The following is a 20,164-nucleotide window of genomic DNA, read 5'->3' as shown; positions in this document are numbered from 1 at the left end:
ATTAACCTATAAAGAAGTTACGCAATATGACATACTGTACAAAGTAACTCATAACGATGATGCATAACAAACAAGAACATTAAAAACCATAACAAAGATACGATATTAATTGACAACCTAACCGTGAATTATTCCAGCTAGTTCCACACTAGTACCAAAGTACGTGCGTCCATGCACCCACTAATAAGTAAGTGATAAGTGATCAGCTCATCACTAGCTTAATGAATTAGCTAATTAACAGTTTTGTGTGCAAAAGCATCTGCAGTGTAAACCCAAGCACCAGCCACCAAGGAAGCCCGTAGTTTGGCAAACAACTGCACGGTTACTCTTACTCACTCAAGTTCCATTGAAGCGGTTACTTTGAGACTCGCATGTCCTACCCTCAGCAACTGTCGTCCTAATCTTTAATATTAGAAAGTAAACAATGGTTACTATGCATCCTTATAATCATAATAATATATATATTAACCATGAAGTTGTTGACAAGATCGAGCAAGAAGAAATACTACCGGTGGCCACCAAAAGCAACAGGAAGAAGCATAGTTGGGAGAAAACGCATGGAATGTTTTTTATGTATCTGTAACAAGCTTATATATATGTTGGGAGAAAACGCATGGAATGTTTTTTATGTATCTGTAACAAGCTTATATATATGTATGTATGTATGTATGTATGTATCTTTATATATATAAGCTCTAGTAAATTCATACTAATACATCAGGGACGAAGTCTGAGATTTATATGAATCGGGACATTCTAAAAATAAAGTCACAAATTAAAAAGTTTAAGAATTTACTAACAATGCACATACACTAATCCATAAAATATATCGTACAACATATTACAATATCTCACGATGCATTTTCAAGTTTTGAAAGCATTGCATAACAAATTCATTACCAATACCATCAAATATCTCTTCCTATAAAAATAACCATGTTATCATTCATCAATTAATTTTCTTACGATTTCTCAATTAATCATTTAGAAATTTCATAGCTGAAAATGCTTTATCACATGAAATTATTATATGTAATATGTACAATTTTTTCACAAAAAACTGAGTTAGGGCATCCGTCCCATAGGCACAAGGTGGCTCCGTCCTTGGCAATACCACACATACTATGCAGAAAAGTGACATAAAAATATGAAGGTGTTTTAAGAAAAAAAAATGTGGAAGAGTCATTTAAAATGTTATCAAGAAAATATTAATCTTTAAGGACTATTTCTTCTACAATAAAATAAAATAAAATAAAAATAAATAATTAAGTCTTTGCTTAAAAGTTGGTTAAGCAATTTCGAACCTTTTTCTCAATTTTTTTTCTTGTGCATCAACCTCACCTTGTGTTACGTTTATTACTACTGGTTTAAAAGGCAAAAGAACTTAATACAACAGAAGGTGTGGACAAAAAAGTACATATGAAATCGACAATGTTATTTAAATAATCTTTGTGACACAAATTAAAGTAATTTGTTGAATCCAAGTACACTACGTAAAATTTTTCAACAAAATGCTTTGTCAAAACAGAAAAAAATAAATTGTTATTAGCATTTCACGGTAATTATCGTGCACTCTTTCTTAATTGAAAGTCAATAAACAAAGAGAAGAGTCTTTGGTGACTATCTGGAATGTTAATAATAATCCTGAAGAAAAACATATAGGATAATAGGCGACTAAAAATACGTCAAAAGCGATGAAAACACTACACTAGACATATGAATAATGATCCATGCAGGGTCATTCAATTTATTAGCAAAAGCAACCATGTGGATACAGGGCCATATCAATCCATCACATTACACAAGCACGGTCTCTACACAGATTACATTTCTTTTTAACTAATTAATTAGCACTTTTTGGTGCACACGCAAGCACGGGTCAAGACACTACAATGGCCTCTGGTGAATTGCTCCTTTCTGCAGGTGTGTTTACAGTTGTTAGACGAAAAGCACAACCCTTTGAACAGGGTGCTTGGAACCTCACAGATCTTCCCCTCAACTGCCTTGCTTGACTCAGTCCTTGCCTTAACACCCATTGGCCCCATCTCTAAAGATCAATTTTTTTTTGTTGAATAAGATGCTTTATTAGAAACATCATAAAAAATTAATTACTAAATAAAAGAGGTATAATTACCGGTAGCGGCCAAAAGCAAGACAAGAACAAAGGCGGCTGAAACAAGACGCATTGAACGCTCCATTTGAATCTGTGTATATGTAAGTGTGTGCTTGATCTGTGTGTTTCTATGTGCGTGCTTGTGTATAATAAGAGAGATCTTAGACGCTGATGCAAAGAACAATAACCATGCAAGGCTTATTATATAGTGATCTAGTGCAGATTAAAGAGGAACGGTCTCCGTAAAGCCAGGTAGCTCCATACCCAAAATACAAAGTTGAAATTTCCAACTTACGAGGCACCATAAACCAAATCCCTATTTTTGTTGACTAAGTTCTCTGTCATACATTTTTCTATGCACATTAGAGTTTCTTTCTCAAGCACATTTTACTTTTGCTTTTAAAAGAATATTTGGGTTTTAAGCACTTTGACTTATTATTCACATTTGTATATGTAAATGATGTGGCATAACCATAGTTCTTATAACAATATAGTTGTTTTTTTACACAAGTTTTAGTCTGTCTACCAAACTAATCTAAATTATATACATGTGGATTTGCATATTTGGATACCAATTTTGAAAATAGAAGATAATACGATGGACGGGGCATCGGTTGTTTTTTCTTCGGCGAATGCAGCAAATTCATAGCAATCTTTGCATCAGTAAGCATCTAACATATTCGCACTTTCTTGCAATAGTGGAAAACAGTTATGCATTTGCACCATAGAGCATATTTGATCCCTACCGATTCTTTTCCTTCTAACAACTATCTATTTAACCCATTAACATTATCGTTTGTCAAAAAAAAAGCATCGAACATATTGCTCAAGTTGATAAAACCAGAAGATTCATAATTCATTGTATCAACCTTCAGTAGTTCAGATGAACCCTTGAACATTCTTTATACAATGCTCTACGAATTCATGAGGAAGATGACACGAGAAACCTACTCATAGCTCTCCAGGATCTACAGAGAGATCGGGTACAATATTACGTCCATGTTCAGTTGAGATAGTTGATGAATTCCTCAGCGGTCGCAATGGCACCTCCTCTAATTGCATCCACCAGAACTTTATCCTTGTTCTCTTTGCTGGCTGCAGATATTAGAGCCCCTGTCAATGCACCCCGAGCATGGCATTCTTTTGCAGGAAATATTTATACACACACGCGCGCGCGCGCACACACATATATATATATATGTATATGTATCTTATGTATCTTTATATATAAAGAAAACTAATGAAAATGGCTTTAAAATTTTGAGTTTTAATGATAAAGACAAAATAAAGGGTAAAGTGAATAGTACAAGGATTGACTTTTTAGTGTAAAAATGTGGTTTTTCGTTAAAGTAAACAGTACCGTGTGCTTTCGTTAAAACTCCCTTATATATATAAGCTCTTGTAAATTCATACTAATACATCAAGGACGAAGTCTGAGATCTATATGAATCGGGACATTCTAAAAATAAAGTCACAAATTAAAAAGCTTAAGAATTTACTAACAATGCACATATACTAATCCATAAAATATATCATACAAGATATTATAATATCTCACAACGCATTTTTCAAGTTTTGAAAACGTTGCATAACAATTTCATTATCAATACCATCAAATATCTCTTCCTACAAAAATAACCATGTTATCATTTATCAATTAATTTTCTTACGATTTCTCAATTGATCAGTTAGAAATTTCATAGTTGAAAATGCTTTATCACGTGAAATTATTATATGTAATATGTACAATTTTTTTTCCCAAAAAACTGAGTTAGGAGTTAGGGCATCCGTCCCTTGGGCCTAAGGTGGCTCCGTCCTTGGCAATACCACACAGTTCATTTTAGGGATATCATGAATTAAATAGTCAATGCATGAATAGGTACACAGACTGGCATAGGCTGATCAGGACACTCCGCAAGCTTGGCACACAAGAATTGTTCGGGAAGGACTCCGATCACTTGGATTCTGTACCCTAATTCGGATAAAGCCCGAAGGACTACCACGGAATGGAATTGGGTTGGAGTGCATTGGTAGGCAAACCATTCCCATGATGGAAATGAATATGTTGTCTCCACTTGTTTGTTGTTGTTTTTATGATCAATGAGGGGATTTTTTTCGGATTTCAACAATACAAATTTCATCGAAAGGCCAGAATCAGAAAATGCGAAAATGGAATTGTGCAAAGGAATGAGGGTTTGATCAGTTGGTTTGGCATTTGAAACTAAAGGTGTTCTGCTGAGGTACGACATCGTTGAATTGGTTAAAGCGGGGTTTTTCTTATTCAGGTAGACGATGGACCCCACACAGAGATTGTAGGATTGGATAGAGTAAGACTAATGTTAGGGAAACTAAATTTTTTAAACCAAATGATATGTCATTAATAAGAAACAAACATTTTGCACTTAATTAATAATCGAATTATCTACAATTATATCATTTAGTTTGTAAATTTAGTTTAAAAAATTTGGTCTCCCTAGCGTTACTCAGTAAGAGTAATGCTAGGGAGACTAAATTTGTAGGCTAAATTTGTAAACTAAATGATGTGTCACCAATAGAAAATGAGCACGTTTATCAACTTTTAAGTAATAATCAACTCATGAACTTCCATGTCATTTAGTTTACCAATTTAATCTCCCTAGCATTATTCGGATTGGATATAGGAATGTTTGTTTGGACTTTTTTAACAAACTATTCTATAACAACTTGATCTGTAGCACTAAACATCGTATCTAAAGGCCAAATGATTATTACTAATACAATTAAATGGTTCGACTCTATTTATATGTAAAAGGTATTAAGTTTAACTTTAACAATTATTACTATTACAATTAAACGGCAACATGTAGCACTATCAGGTTGGGTTATGTGCAACCGGTTCTACAATTTGTGTAAAATGTTTAGTAACAAGAGAATGACTTATATGTAAATGGAAGATAATACGATGGACGGGGCATCAGTTGTCTTTTCTTCGATGAATGCAACAAATTTACAGCAATCATTTCATTAGTAAGCATCTAACATACTGGCGGATGACGTTTTACTGTAGTACCAAAAAGCAATCATGCCTACATGTCATGGTGCAAGTTCGATCTCTGCCGAATCCCTTCCCCCTTAACAACTATCTATTTAACCCACCAACGTTATCCTTTGTCAAAAAATAAAAAAACATCTAACATATTGCTCAAGAATGATAAAATTAAAAGATTCATAATCCATTGTATCAACCTTCAGTAGTTTAGATGAAGAACCCTTGAACATTCCTTATACAATGCACTACAAATTCACGAGGAAGTGTCCCAAAATTAATTATCACTTTAGGTACTTGACTAGGATGAAAAAAAACTTGATGTATGTAATGTTGAAAACCAAAAAATTTCAAGATAGTAAACTGAGATTAACCCATAAAGAAATTACGCAGTACGACATACTTTACAAAGTAACTCACGACGATGATGCATAACAAACAAGAACATTAAAAACCATAACAAATATACGATATTAATTAACAACCTAACCGTGAATTATTCCGGCTAGTTCCACACTAGTACCAAAGTACGTGCGTCCATGCACCCACTAATAAGTAAGTGATAAGTGATCAGCTCAGCACTATTTTAATTAATTAGCTAATTAATAGTTTTGTGTGCAAAAGCATCTGCAGCGTAAATCCAAGCACCAGCACCGAGGAAGCCCTTAGTTTGGCAAACAACTGCACCGTTACTCGTACTCACGCAAGTTCCATTGAAGCGGTTACTCTGAGACTAGCATGTCTTACCCTCAGCAACCGTCGTCCTAATAAACAATTACTATGGTTACTATGCATGCTTATAATCATATAGTTGGGAGAAAGCGCACGGAATGTTTTTTATGTATCTGTAACAAGCTTATATTCAAAATTAGTAATTAGGCGGAACAATTACTTGCAAAGAATATGGGTTTGATTCTTGTTTTACTGGTGGTGGTGGTAGAGTGGCTGGAAGCCTCCTCTGATCAGGTCTTCTTACTGTCATTCTTTCCTTGCAGAAATTCTCTGGTTAGGAAATCAAGGATGCCATTTTGACTACCTTTGATGTATTCGATTTCAAAATAAAAAATACTTAATATAGCTTGCCATCGTGAAAAAATCTGTTTTGATGCAATGTTTTGAACATCTTGTTGTAAAACATGTTTTGCAGATTTGCAATCGACTCTGACTGAAAACTTATGATTTAATAAATCATCTTGAAATTTACTAATACATAATACTATAGATAATATTTCTTTCTTAATAGTACTATAATGACTTTGTGCTGGATTCCATACTCCTAAATGGAAATGAACAATTTGGTCAGGAGATCCGGAGGAATTTCTTTTGAAAGTTGTTAATGCTTTGTACCAAAGATTTGTTTGTTAATTGTTCTTCAATTCTTTTGTAATTAATTTCTTCTTTTAATAAATTATTTTGTTGTGAATTTTTGGTGACTAGATTGATGGTTTTTGAGTTGCTATATTTTTGTAATTGTCTTAATTTTTTTAGATATGTTTCCGTGCAGAACTCAAATGTGATTTTTTGTCTTAACATTTTGGTGGTTATACGGTTATGGTGTACCTTAAAAGGATATAAGAGAGCTATGAAGGGAAGACCTAAAATGATTGGGTCTGAAATGTTTTTTTTGTTTTTTTTTTTTTTTTAATATCAAAACAAATGGAGTTTTAAAGCAAAGATTGTTTTGACAAACATGAGCTTTTAGGATTTCATATTTTAACTGTATTGGTGATTGGTTTGCTACACTAAACGTTTCTGTTGCTTTATGGAAATACTTAGTGGGAATTAAACCTTCTTGAATACAATTCAAGTCTGCACCTGAGTTAATTAAAGCAATTGTTTCTAACTGGAAGTCTTCAATTATTATTTTATTTTAGAATACCATTTATGGATCCTAATTTTTTGTAGTAACCCTAAAACTAGGTTTTCTGTTGGATTTTCTATGGACTTGAATTCTGATTCTTAGTCTGAGGAAGAACTATTATGTTCTTCATCATTATTGTTAAGGAGTGCTTGCGTTTGGATACTATTGAGATGTGAGCGAATTTCTATGTTTTCTAATTTTAAGGACTTAATTTCTTCCTTAATTTTGTTGACTTCTCTTTGTAGATCTTTGACCGTAATTTCTTTCTTAGCCTTATTAAACCTTTCTAGGGTTGTGCTAAGACAAATTTTTGGGGCCACTTGGGGTTGACTAATACTGGCTTCTTCAGGGAAGACTAACTTCTTAAGTTTCTTTAAATAAAGTGACTTTAATTCAAGGTCATCTAGTTTGCTGATTAACTTGATAAGAAGATCTTCTTGTTCTTCTTGTTTATTAAGGACTGAAATCGTTTTACAACAAGTATCAGTGCATCCTATTTTAATGTCGGGGGATGAAAGGCTACTTGAGGAATTACTGGAAGAAGACGAATTAGAACCTAAATCATCTTCGGATTGACCATGGTCTGTGTCTCTGAGTTCTAAGACTTGGATTAATTAGGTTTTCTCTTCTTCAAGAATTTTCAACTGGTTGATTGTTTTCTTGACTCTACATTTATTTACTTAATGACCGAATTTACCACACTTATAGCAATTTCCTTTTTGTTCTTGGTTTTTGGAGTAGAATTTTCCTGAGGGTTTCCTCTTCCACTTGTTGGACATGGGTTTCTCGTAAAATTTATTTGTTTCAAAATTCTTCTTTTTGAATTTGTTATATTTGGGATGTCTCCTACTGGAGTATCTATTTGGGTACCTATTGTAGGCTTCTGATTTTTTTCTTTTTGTTGGATGGAGCAATAGGAGGTAATCCATATTGTTCACAAAATATTCCTAATTCGTATTTGGCCATTAACTTATCTTTGTTGACTTGTTTTGTAATTTTTCATATCAATACGCATTTTCAATCCTTCTTTCTGGATAATATTAATAATATTTCCATAAGTAAGGATATGATATGGTATGATACCTTCTTCATTAACTAAAACATTTCTAATTTTTTGGGCAAATAGATTTGGTAATCTATTAGTGAATTTTTCTTTCCAAAATGGTTGATTACTATCCTCTCTAAGTATGACTCTAGATATAAAAATATCTTCATACCATCTAAAATCACTTAGGGTTGGACATCTTAAGTTACTAAGTTGGTCATGAATTCTAGAGGTGACATTATTGGGTGTCCCTATGAAATATTCTATAATGGTGAAAAGTAATTTGTTGACTGCATCTAGGACTCCTCGTCCTATATGCTCATAAAAGATGGGTGTTCCATCTTCGTCACTTTTGACTGCATTTTTAATTTCATTTATTGACTGTTCAGTGAGATGTTTTTCCCACTAGGAATGGAGCATTCCTGTAAATCCAGTAACCAAAATGTCGACTACTTGAGTTTAATTGAGGTTATGGTTGGTAATATAACTGTTCGCAATCATAGAGATGTGTTGTAATTTGTTCAAAAGTTCTTATTCTGATAATCCATCTATATTCCATTCATCGAGTTTATCAACCAAGACTGAGAATTGATTTTGGATGTTTCTTTCCTAAAATTGAATATTCGGAGGTGTTGGCCTTGGATACCAATGTTTGAAAAGAGTTGTTGGGTTGACTCTTTTATTTGTGATTCGTTTGAGTTCAAGGTTTTGAAAAGCTTCTTCTGTTTTTCTAATGGAATTTGTTTCACTTTCATCTTCTGAATCTCATATTGCAGAAGTTGTTTTTGGTTGAGATTCATCTGGACGTTGTAAAACATTGACTGTTTTTTCTTCTTTTAATTCTTGTAACATTTGATCTATTTTTTGACTTGTGAAGATTGTTTTCAAAGTTGTCATGCTGGATGAGGCTTCTGGGAAGTTGACTAGGGGTTTTTCCTTAATTGTTGGTTTGGTTGAGAAAGTCTATCTATTTTGGTTTCAATTTTATCTAATTGTTTTCCTATGGTGTGTGGACTTTGGTTTGTGAAATTGTTTTGTTCGATGACTGGCTTGACTCCTACATCTTCTTTTGGAAGTTTGAAAAGAGTGGTTGGTACTTGTGTTTTTGCAGCTGTAATTAAAATTGTTTCTTGTGGAGGGTGACTAGAAGAGACAATAGTTTTGTCTTCCTTGACCCAATTTTCTTTGGTGATGACTTCTAACTTCTTTTCAGACTCTAAATATTTTTCAACGAAATCGAATAAAAATACTTCAAATTTGTGCTTTTTCATGAAATTGGTCCATTTATTGGAAATGTCCAAATTTTGTTCTTTTGTATATTTAATTCGAAAAATATTTCTTTTGGGAATATTATATGTTGCTTCAATGTCAACATTGAGTTTCATCCATCGAATTTTGAATGGTTTGTTCAGTACAAGTAATTGGTGGTTGATTTGACTTGCTTTGAAGTCAGATTCTGTTGGAGAGGTTTGTTCTCCTTGGTTCTGAGTATTGGGCTAATATCTTGGGTAAGTCACCTGAGAGGTTGTTTCTATTAATTTTGGTTTTATGTTAATCAGGTCATTGATTAATTCTTGTTGAGTGACTGCTGAGTTAGTTTCTACTGCCTTTAATTTTTTATTGACTAAGGAATTGATTAAATCTTGATCTCGACCCACCATATCAGCTGATGTGGATCTAGAAAAAGAATTCCTACTTGGTTCTAAAGATTTGTGTGATTGGGCTAACTCGTGTAAGTGGACACTTGATTTTCTGGCTGGACGGTCAAAATTGAATTTAACTGTTCCATCAAAATATTAGTCTATGTTGTCTAGGTTGACTAAACTATTTTGGATACTAACTGGCTTACTTTCATTAATCAAACACCAATCTGAAGGCAAACTGATATCTGACCACCTAATGGTTCTGGGTATTTTGATGTTGGTATTTTCTTGATTGGTTTGTATCAAGAGTGTATGGTCTCTAGAATTTTTGACTAAGGCTTGGAAATTCATGTTTATTCCTGTGACTTTGTAGTAAACTTTAAAGATTAAGGCTAATGGTTGGACTCCTTCAAGAACTTGGTACCTTAAAGTTTTGATGTTTATGTGAGTGCTTTCAGTATGTGAGGATCTGAAAGACTTATCATGAGATCTGGGAAACAATCAAAATGAATTGGTCCATTGTAAAAACTTGACTTGATCATTCCAAGAATACTATCACTGAAGTCAATGAATCATGCATCTCAGAGACATAACAAAATAAAGGTATTGAGGCCTCTTCTTGTTAAGGGCTTGATTGCTATTTGGACTAGACCTATGTGAATGTAATTGTAACCATCTTTTCTATGAGTTTTAATTTGTTCTGATGTAAATAACTGACAAGTTTCATGTTCTTTATTAAGAACATAAGCTTTTTCAACTGTTTGGACATGGTGTTCAATTCTAAAAGAGGCTACTGACCATTTCTTTTTGTAAATGTTTTTACTAGAAACCTTGGAGATATTCTAATCTCCAAAGTCGACATTGTCCTCTGTTTGAAATTCTAATTTTTGTTCTTCATTTACTATGTTTGGAATTCTACTTAAACTGGATCTGGAGCTAGTGCTAGCAATTGAATTAGATCTAAATAATCTACTCATATTGCTCAAAATGTAGGTTTTCAATATACAGAAATCTTTCTTGCTTTACCTTCCTTGCATATTTGCTAAACTCCCTCTTCGCTTATGCAATCCACTCATGCCAATCCTATGGACTTATTGTCTGGAACACATCTTACTATTTGGGTTGAGAGTAAACAATCATACTTAGAAGGTTAACAAATAAGATAAACTGTCAATGATAACTGAAGGTTGAACAAATATAGTGATTAAAAAGATAATAACTCAATTAAATGAAGTTTTAAAACAAACATTGTTTTGACAAACATGGGCTTTTGGGATTTCATATTTTAACTGCACTGGTGATTGGTTTGTTGCACTAAGAATTTCTGTTGATTTACGGAAATACTTGGTGGGAATTAAACCTTCTTAAATACAATTAAACTCTGCACTTAAGTCAATTAAGGCAATTACAAAAAGATATTATCTCGAAAACCATCTTTGCTAATCATGAAGTGGAATTATGAAGTCGAAATCGATGAAGTCAATAGAATCAAATTAGTCAAATGGTGGGATAAATCCAACCATAAAAAAACCATCAGTCAGGTCCTCATAGAATTTCCCATTACTCCATCTCCAGTAATTATGACACAGCCAGCATAACCATCTTTGCCAGCCATTCCAGAACAGTCATTATCGGACATTAGTCCATCATCATCACTCAAAGGAACATCAAAGTCATCCAACTCAACAAGCTCAAAAAGCAAAGAAAAAGCCACCCAACTTAAAGACTTAGCTCAACAATTACTTGCAGAAGGAGCGATGCTCCATTCTGAAGAAGAAGAAGAAGAAGAAGAAGAAGCCGTAGACTTTGAATCTTCAGATGCATCCTCACAGCAACCAGCCAACTTAGCAAGCCAAAAAACATAGTCAACCAAGTGGGCCGACTACCAGGACTCCCAAGACCTTTTTGCATAAAGCCATGTGAACACAGTTAATCACTATGTGAAAACTAAAGTCATCAAGTCAAGTTATCATGACAATTGCCATCTTTCCAAAGTCACCATGTGAAGTTTTCTGACAAAGTTCAATCAATAATTCTGACAAAGCAAGGAATCACTCAGTCACCTGCACACCCCACAATAAAAGTAGCAATTATTCCAACAAGGATCACTATTCATCAACAGTAAAAGCAAGTTACCATCCATCCCGTGCTTCCATAGTAAAGCAATCAATCATCCAAGTCTTTAAGAAGATGTCTCCGACGAAGAAGAAACCAAGCTCAATTTTACATTTTCTTAATCAAAAGTTTTTTTGAGTTCACACTATACCCAAAGAAATAAAAAATTGTAAACACTTTTAATTTTCAAATGTCAAGGATGCCTATGTGCACCAATATCCTTTTCACCAATCAATTTCTAATTTGCTGACCTAATCGTCAGTAAATTAATTGTAAGTCCCAGTGTAAGTTTTGGAATAAAACTTATTATCAAATTATAATTACATCATTATTTTGAATTCATTACTTTATGAATATTTTCATAACAAATAATTTTGAATGATATAAAATTCTTACACACAGTCAATTCATCGAGTACCTTCAGTTCAAGGTAAATACCGATCAATCATTTGTTCAATTATTCTTATTCATTTATAACAATTGGTTTCATGGTATATTTAATCCTGGTTATCCCCCACATCAAATTTTCAATTCTTCAATTTACAATTCATTCAATTCTATCTCAGGCAACAAGCTTATATATATAAAGATATATATATATATATATATATATATATATATATATATATATATAAGCTCTTGTAAATTCATACTAATACATCAGGGACGAAGTATGAGATCTATATGAATTGGGACATTCTAAAAATAAAGTCACAAATTAAAAAGCTTAAGAATTTACTAACATTGCACATACACTAATCCATAAAATATATCATACAACATATTACAATATCTCACAACGCATTTTCAAGTTTTGAAAGCGTTGCATAACAATTTCACTACCAATACCATCAAATATCTCTTCCTAAAAAAATAACCATATTATCATTCATCAATTAATTTTCTTACGATTTCTCAATTGATCATTTAGAAATTTCACAACTGAAAATGCTTTATCATGTGAAATTATTAAATGTAATATGTACAATTTTTTCACAAAAAAATGAGTCAGGGCATCTGCCCCTTGGGCCCAAGGTGGCATCGTCCTTGGCAATACCACACATACTATGCAGAAAAGTGATAGAAAAATATGAAAGTGTTTTAAGAAAAAAAATGTGGAAGAGTCTTTTAAAATGTTATCAAGAAAATATTAATATTTAAGGACTATTTCTTCTAAAATAAAAATAAATAATTAAGTCTTTGCTTAAAAGTTGGTTAAGCAATTTCGAACCTTTTCCTAATTTTTTTCTTGTGCATCAACCTCACCTTGTGTTACGTTTATCACTACTGGTTTAAAAGGCAAAAAAAACTTAATACAACACAAAGTATGGACAAAAAAGTACATATGAAATCGATAATATGACTTAAATAATCTTTGTGACACAAATTAAAGTAATGTGTTGAATCCAAGTAAACTAAGTGAATTTTTTCAACAAAATGCTTTGTCAAAACGAAAAAAAAAAAAAAAATTGTTATTAGCATTTCAAGATAATTATCATGCACTCTTTCTTAATTGAAAGTCATTAAACAAAAGAATAGTCTGTGGTGACTATCTGGAATGTTAATAATAATACTAAAGAAAAACATATAGGATAATGAGCGACTAAAAGTGTGTTAGGCTCGATGAAAACACTACACTAGACATATGAATAATGATCCATGCAGGGTCATTCATTTTATTAGCAAAAGCAACCATGTGGATACAGGGCCACATTAATCCATCACATTACACAAGCACAGTCTCTACACAGATTACAGTTCTTTTTAACTAATTAATTAGCACTTTTTGGTGCACACGCAAGCACGGGTCAAGACACTACAATGGCCTCTGGTGAATTGCTCCTTTCTGCAGGTGTGTTTACATTTGTTAGACGAAAAGCACAACCCTTTGAACAGAGTGCTTGGACCCTCACAGATCTTCCCTTCAACTGTCTTGCTTGACTCAGTCCTTGCCTCAACACCCATTGGCCTCATCTCTAAAGATCAATTTTTTTTTGTTCAATAAGATGCTTTATTAGAAACATCATAAAAAATTAATTATTAAATAAAAGAGGTATAATTACCGGTAGCAGCCAAAAGCAAGATAAGAACGAAGGCAGCTGAAACAAGACGCATTGAACGCTCCATTTGAATCTGTGTGTATGTAAGTGTGTGCTTGATCTGTGTGTTTCTATGTGTGCTTGTGTATAATAAGAAAGACTTTAGATGCTGATGCAAAGACCAATAACCATGCAAGACTTATTATATAGTGACCTAGTGCAGATTAAAGAGGAACGGTCTCCGTAAAGCAAGGTAGCTCCATACCCAAAATACAAAGTTGAAATTTCCAACTTACGAGGCACCATAAACCAAATCCCTATTTTTGTTGAGTAAGTTCTCTGTCATACATTTTTCTATGCTCATTAGAGTTTCTTTTTCAAGCACATTTTACTTTTGCTTTTAAAAGAATATTTGGGTTTTAAGCACTTTGACTTATTATTCACATTTTTATATGTAAATGATGCGGCATATACCATAGTTCTTATAACAATATAATTGTTTTTTTGCACAAGTTTTAGTCTGTCTGTACCTAACTAATCTAAATTATATAGACGTGGATTTGCACATTTGAATACCAATTTTGTAAATAGAAGATAATACGATGACGGGGCATCGGTTGTTTTTTCTTCGGTGAATGCAACAAATTCATAGCAATCTTTGCATCACTTTCTTGCAGTAGCGGAAAACTGTTATGCATTTGCACCATGGAGCATGTTTGATCCCTACCGATTCTTTTCCTCCTAACAACTACCTATTTAACCCATTAATGTTATCGTTTATCCAAAAAAAAAAAAAAAAAGCAGCGAACATATTGCTCAAGAATGATAAAACCAGAAGATTCATAATTCATTGTATCAACCTTCAGTAGTTTAGATGAACCCTTGAACATTCTTTATACAATGTTCTATGAATTCACGAGGAAGATGACACGAGAAACCTACTCATAGTTCTCCAGGATCTACAGAGAGATCGGGTAGAATATTCCGTCCATGTTCAGGTGAGATAGTTGATGAATTCCACAGCGGTCGCAATGGCACCTCCTGTAATTGCATCCACCAGAACTTTATCCTTGTTCTCTTTGCTGGCTGCAGATACTAGAGCCCCTGTCAATGCACCCCCGAGCATGGCATTCTTCTGCAGGATATCAAAAGAAAAAGGGTGAGCAGATGCAGAAGTTCCAATGGAAGTCCGAAAATTAAATAAAAACGAACTTGAAATGGCACGCTTGAATGTAATTTTAGAAGCTACCAGCGCATACTGAAAACGAACAATTACACAAATCATGGCAACGGGAGGATATAGGGAACATAGAGGTTAAGAGTTTTAAATTAGCAAGTAGACAATCTGAAACAATTTCCCAGATCTAGAAGGTTCATGTGCAAACTAGGACGAATGAGCATGAAAATTAAGGCCAACAGGTACTGTACAACTAGCTATCTAGAATTCGAACAGACATATACCCAGTCTCTGTGTCCACTGACCCTCTCGATACCATACTCTGCTCCCACGTACACTGCAGCTACAGTACCTGTCAATGCAATAGAAGAAATTGTTGATGCAGTTCTCAATTCGCAAAAGTGAGGAAGCTGAAGCAATTTTTCCGGAGGACGAGCATAATCTCATCCATGCATACATCTAACACACAATGAAATAGGACTCAACTTACCCCAATATGCACCTTCTTTACACATCTTCTTGAACTGCAAGAAACAGTACTCTCAATTAGCAGGATTTGGAAATTGTGTTACATCCCAACTTTCTTCTATGAATAAGACAGACCTCCAAAAGGCAATAGATCCCACTAAACAAAATCAATTGAGCAACAACTGAAGATGCTGAATTAACCGCAAGTAGCTACTAATATTGTTTTCGGTTACAAGGGAACCAAAGGCCGATCACAAATCAAACAAAACAAAACGAAACAAAACAAACTAAACTACCTAAACCAGCAAGATCATTGAGCTCAATGTCAAGGTTAAGAGTAGCTACTTATCTCAGATCATACAAGAAAGCACAAAATCGAAAAACCGAATTAATTAAACAAGGGATTGTGCTGGTTACTCACAGTGTGCTTAAAGTCGCTAGTCGAAATGCTCCCTGCAAAAATCACCTCACATTTTTAGTAAATGTAATTAAAAAAACTAAAATAAAACCCAAAAATCTTATTCAAAAACCAAATAAATACAATCATCATCATCAGACTGCAAGCACATGATCAGCATATGAAATTTAAAACTTTCCCACTGCAACAGTTGGAGCGCAATGATAAATAACATTACCTTTCTTGGCCGCAGAGAAAGCATCCTCTGCAACAGCTCTGGTAGCAGCAACCTGAAACCAAACCAACAAAACGACACCGTTTGATTCAAAACCTTGCCATTGCAACTATGCGAACTATCAAAACCCAGAAGTGAAATACTAAACTGAAAAAACAACAAAAATTTAAAAAAAAATGTTGAAGATAATTTTAAAAAAAAAATGAAAAAAAAGTAGAAAAATCGTACGGTTCCGATCTTCAAGAAGCCATCGACGGTGTGGTTGAGCAAGGGGTTTCCCAAGTCGATGATCACGTCGACTTGCGGCCCTGTAAGCGCCCCTGAGAAACTGCTTGTCGGCATCTTCTTCTTCTTCTTTCTCTGTCTCCTCTCTCTCTCTCTCCTCTGTGATAGACGAACACTATGATGACAAAATTGGTGGGGGTGTTCTGTGATACGATATTTATCAGTGATGATACATTTACGAGAATGCCATCGGAAGATGCCATGCAGTGCAGCATCAATTGCATCAGGCGGTGCCGGTGGATCAAGTGCAATGGTGCGTCATGTGTAAAATTGGTATTGACTTGATTGCAAGTGACATTTTTCATTTCTTTTTAATAATATTTGCTTTGATTGTGCCGTGAACACAGTTCAATACACCAAGTATCATAATACAAGCAGTGTTACATCCCACATCGCCTAGGAGAGTGGATCTTGTAAGCCTTATATGTATATTCCTATTTTTACCTAGCACGAGGTCTTTTGGGAGCTCACTAGCTTCGAAGTTCATCGGAACTCCGAAGTTAAGCGAATAGCGCGCGAGAGCAATCTTAGGATGGGTGATCCACTGGAAAGTTCTCGTGTGAGTTCCCAGAAACAAAACCGTGAGGGCGTGGTCGGGGCCCAAAGCGAACAATATTGTGCTACACTGGAGTCGAGCCCGGGATGTGATGGGGCCCAGACCGAGATGTGACAATTTGGTATCAGAGCCAATCCATGACCGGATGTGTGCCGACGAGGACGTCGGGCCCTTATAGGGGGTGGATTGTTACATCCCACATCGCCTAGGGGAGTGGATTGTGTAAGCCTTATATGTATATTCCTATTTCTACCTAGCATGAGATCTTTTGGGAGCTCACTGGCTTCGGAGTTCATCGGAACTTCGAAGTTAAGCGAGTAGCGCGCGAGAGCAATCCCAGGATGGGTGACCCACTGGGAAGTTCTCGTGTGAGTTCCCAAAAACAAAACCGTAAAGGCGTGGTCGGGGCCCAAATGGAAGGCGTGGTCGGGGCCTAAACGGATAATATCGTGCTACAGTGGAGTCGAGCCAGGAATGTGGTGGGGGTCCGGGTCCGGATGTGACAAGCAGTTAGAAATTTTTTTCCCAAGTATTCAACAATTCGTATTGTAACATTTAGTGTACCAGCCTGTGTTACTGGCACACTTTCTCAAGCTATAATTGTTTTTTAATTCCCCAAAAAGAATAATTAAATGAATGAATAAAAGTTGTAATTGTTGCTTAATGTAATGTAATGTGTGAGGGTGGGAGCTAAACTTAGGGAGAAGGTTAAGGTTTGGACTTTGTAATTGCTTTAGATCATCACTTGCTCATTACAATGTTTGATTTATAATTTGCGTGCTTAACTTTAGACCTCAACCCAACTTGTATTAGCGGTGTCCAAAACGTAGCAAAAAATGGTCTTAAAATTCATGATTGACACTAGAGAGGACTAAAATCGACCCACCTAGCTGATCTCATTCTCATTCCCCTTTCTTGAGAACTTTTACTCTTCTGAAAGTATTGAAAGGGTTTATGTCATTGTTACAAGTTGTTCAAGTTCGACATGTGTTCAATGACACAAACTTAGTGGCAAATGAACTTATTAAGGACGAAGTTCCTCTTGTAAATTCTATTTTCACAAAAAAATAAAAAAAATCTCATTCACATTCCTTCTTTTCTTTCTCGAATTTGCGACCTCCCCTATTCCAACTAAGCAAACACATAATATAAATAGTCTAACGAAGAAGGAAAGACACTACAAGATTGAGAAAGATGAAAATTTTGTTGGTTGATTAAGGTCTAAACTGTCATTTTCTTTATTTTATCAAGCTGTTAGTCTTTGTGAAATAAGCTGTTAGAAATCAAGGGTTGAGAATAGCTCTTAATGTATTAGGCTCATAAGTGAGCAAGTGGCAAGATCTCATAGGTTCTTGTAATGAAGGGATGGATGAGCTCATAGGCTCTCCTAGATTTTCTCCCTTTTTGTTGTGATAAAATGAAAATGCACTCAAAAGAGCACATTGGCTCTTTTTGAGATTTTGATCACTCTCCTTCTATCTCTTCATTTTCTTCTCTCTGTTTTGAATTGCTACAAATGCCATCAAACTTTTACAAATTCTAACATGGTATCCAAAGCCTAGGTTCGATTTCAGATTGGGCATCGATTTCTGTGAAATTTTGCGAGATAATCCAACGTGAAATCTCTTGATTTCATTCCGATTCAAGCTATAATGGCTGGGTCTAGAAGCAGCGATTTACAAGCTCTCGTTTTTTTATGGAACGGAGTTCGAATTCTAGAAAGTGAGAATGGTCACCATTTTCAAATCGTATGGGATTTGGAAACTGGTAGATAAAGGAATTGTTACTCCATAATTGAAGAAGAAGAAGGAGAGAGGAAAAACAAAGAAGGAGGAAGACTCACCCTCGTCGGACGATGATGAAGAAAACGATAATGAGTTTGATACTCACATGAAGGATCAACTCATGAAAGACACTAAAACACTGGGAATCATTCAGAGCACTGTGTCTAAAGAGATCTTCCCTCGGATCGTGAATCAAGAGACATCCAAGGGTCCCTGGGATCTACTCCAAGAGGAATTTCGCGACGATGAACATGCAAGGTATGTTAAACTTCAAAGTTTGCTTCGTGAGTTTGAATATATGAGGATGAAAGAAAATGAATCATTAGCTGCTTATCCTACTAGACTATTTGAATTAATTAATCAAATGAAATCTTATGGTGAGATTCTCACTCACCAAAAAGAGGTTCAAAAGGTTTTGATTAGCCTATCTAGTAAGTATGATCCAATTTGTGTTGTGATTGAAAGAACTTCTGATTTGAATATTGTGACTGTGCAAGAGGTGGTTGGATTTCTTAAAAGCTATGAATTTAGGTTGAGTAGACATGGAGATGATGCTGCAAGCTTAGACCATGCTTTCTCTATTATGATTTTTGCATCAAATACACAAAATAAACCATTTGTACAGGGAAATCACAACAAGGGAAAAAACAATTGGAAGTCTAAACCCAAGAAGTGGAAAAACAAAAGTCATCAGCTTGAGAGACAGGGTGAGATTACTAATGGTAGTAAACAAAAATGCAAGATTTATGATAAGGCTCACTATGGAGAATGTTGGTTCAAAGGGAAACCCAAGGGTCACAATTGCAACAGGTTTGGACATATGGTGAAGAATTGCCATCAACCAAAGAAAACTCAAGCTGCCAACTATTTGAACCATGTCCAGGATAATGCAATGATGTTTTATGCTTGCCATAAGGCCTTTGTGCAAGGTAATAGTGGAGTTTGGTACCTAGATAGTGGTTGTAGTAACCACATGACTAGTACTGAACCATTACTTATCAATATTGACAGAAGTACAAGATGCAAGGTGAAAAATGGGCATAGAAGACCTGGTTGATTCAATTGGCAAATGAACTTTGGTAGTTGAGACTAAGAAAGAAACAAGGTTCATACCAGAAGTTATGATTGTGCCTGGTCTATATGAGAACCTTCTCAGTGTGGATCAGATGGTTAAACATGGATACTGGCTTTTATTTGGTGACTTTATGGCTTGTATCTTTGGTGACAGTAAGCTACAAGATCATGTTGCTACTGTGCAATTGAAGGGGAATAGATGCTTCCATTTAATATTTGAATCTATGGATCACATTATGGCAAATAGAGCATCTACTAAAGACAGCTCATGGAAAAGGCATAGAAGATTTGGGCATTTAATTAAGATATCTTGAGGATGTTGAAGGAAAAGAGCATGTTGTATGGTT

General features: G+C 34.7%; 4 protein-coding genes across 4 annotated transcripts; 1 reads left to right on the top strand and 3 right to left on the bottom strand.

The window, feature by feature from the left end:
* Positions 1 to 1,717: 1,717 nt before the first annotated feature.
* Positions 1,718 to 2,490, bottom strand: LOC103944921 (defensin NsD7-like). The gene is made up of 2 exons (XM_009355397.3): positions 2,135 to 2,490; positions 1,718 to 2,047 (listed from the first exon to the last, which is right to left on the bottom strand). Exons 1-2 carry the CDS (start codon positions 2,196 to 2,198, stop codon positions 1,848 to 1,850), a joined length of 264 nt encoding a protein of 87 aa, XP_009353672.1. The 5' UTR covers positions 2,199 to 2,490; the 3' UTR covers positions 1,718 to 1,847.
* A 10,958-nt stretch (positions 2,491 to 13,448) lies between these two features.
* Positions 13,449 to 14,041, bottom strand: LOC103944919 (defensin NsD7-like). The gene is made up of 2 exons (XM_009355396.3): positions 13,866 to 14,041; positions 13,449 to 13,778 (listed from the first exon to the last, which is right to left on the bottom strand). Exons 1-2 carry the CDS (start codon positions 13,927 to 13,929, stop codon positions 13,579 to 13,581), a joined length of 264 nt encoding a protein of 87 aa, XP_009353671.2. The 5' UTR covers positions 13,930 to 14,041; the 3' UTR covers positions 13,449 to 13,578.
* Positions 14,042 to 14,664: 623 nt separating this feature from the next.
* Positions 14,665 to 16,534, bottom strand: LOC103944918 (outer envelope pore protein 16, chloroplastic). The gene is made up of 6 exons (XM_009355393.3): positions 16,347 to 16,534; positions 16,122 to 16,173; positions 15,908 to 15,939; positions 15,509 to 15,542; positions 15,303 to 15,370; positions 14,665 to 14,976 (listed from the first exon to the last, which is right to left on the bottom strand). Exons 1-6 carry the CDS (start codon positions 16,458 to 16,460, stop codon positions 14,836 to 14,838), a joined length of 441 nt encoding a protein of 146 aa, XP_009353668.2. The 5' UTR covers positions 16,461 to 16,534; the 3' UTR covers positions 14,665 to 14,835.
* A 2,315-nt stretch (positions 16,535 to 18,849) lies between these two features.
* On the top strand, positions 18,850 to 19,800 carry LOC125468529. Its single transcript, XM_048564357.1, has one exon. It carries the CDS (start codon positions 18,850 to 18,852, stop codon positions 19,798 to 19,800), a length of 951 nt encoding a protein of 316 aa, XP_048420314.1.
* The last annotated feature ends 364 nt before the right edge of the window (positions 19,801 to 20,164 follow it).

Source organism: the organism of the source record quoted next, unplaced genomic scaffold (assembly GCF_019419815.1).
Source record: "Pyrus x bretschneideri cultivar Hongxiangsu unplaced genomic scaffold, Pyrus_bretschneideri_v1 Contig39, whole genome shotgun sequence".
Lineage (NCBI taxonomy): Eukaryota > Viridiplantae > Streptophyta > Magnoliopsida > Rosales > Rosaceae > Pyrus > Pyrus x bretschneideri.
The sequence above is the reverse complement of the archived record's forward strand: the minus strand, read 5'-3'. Positions and strand labels throughout refer to the sequence as shown.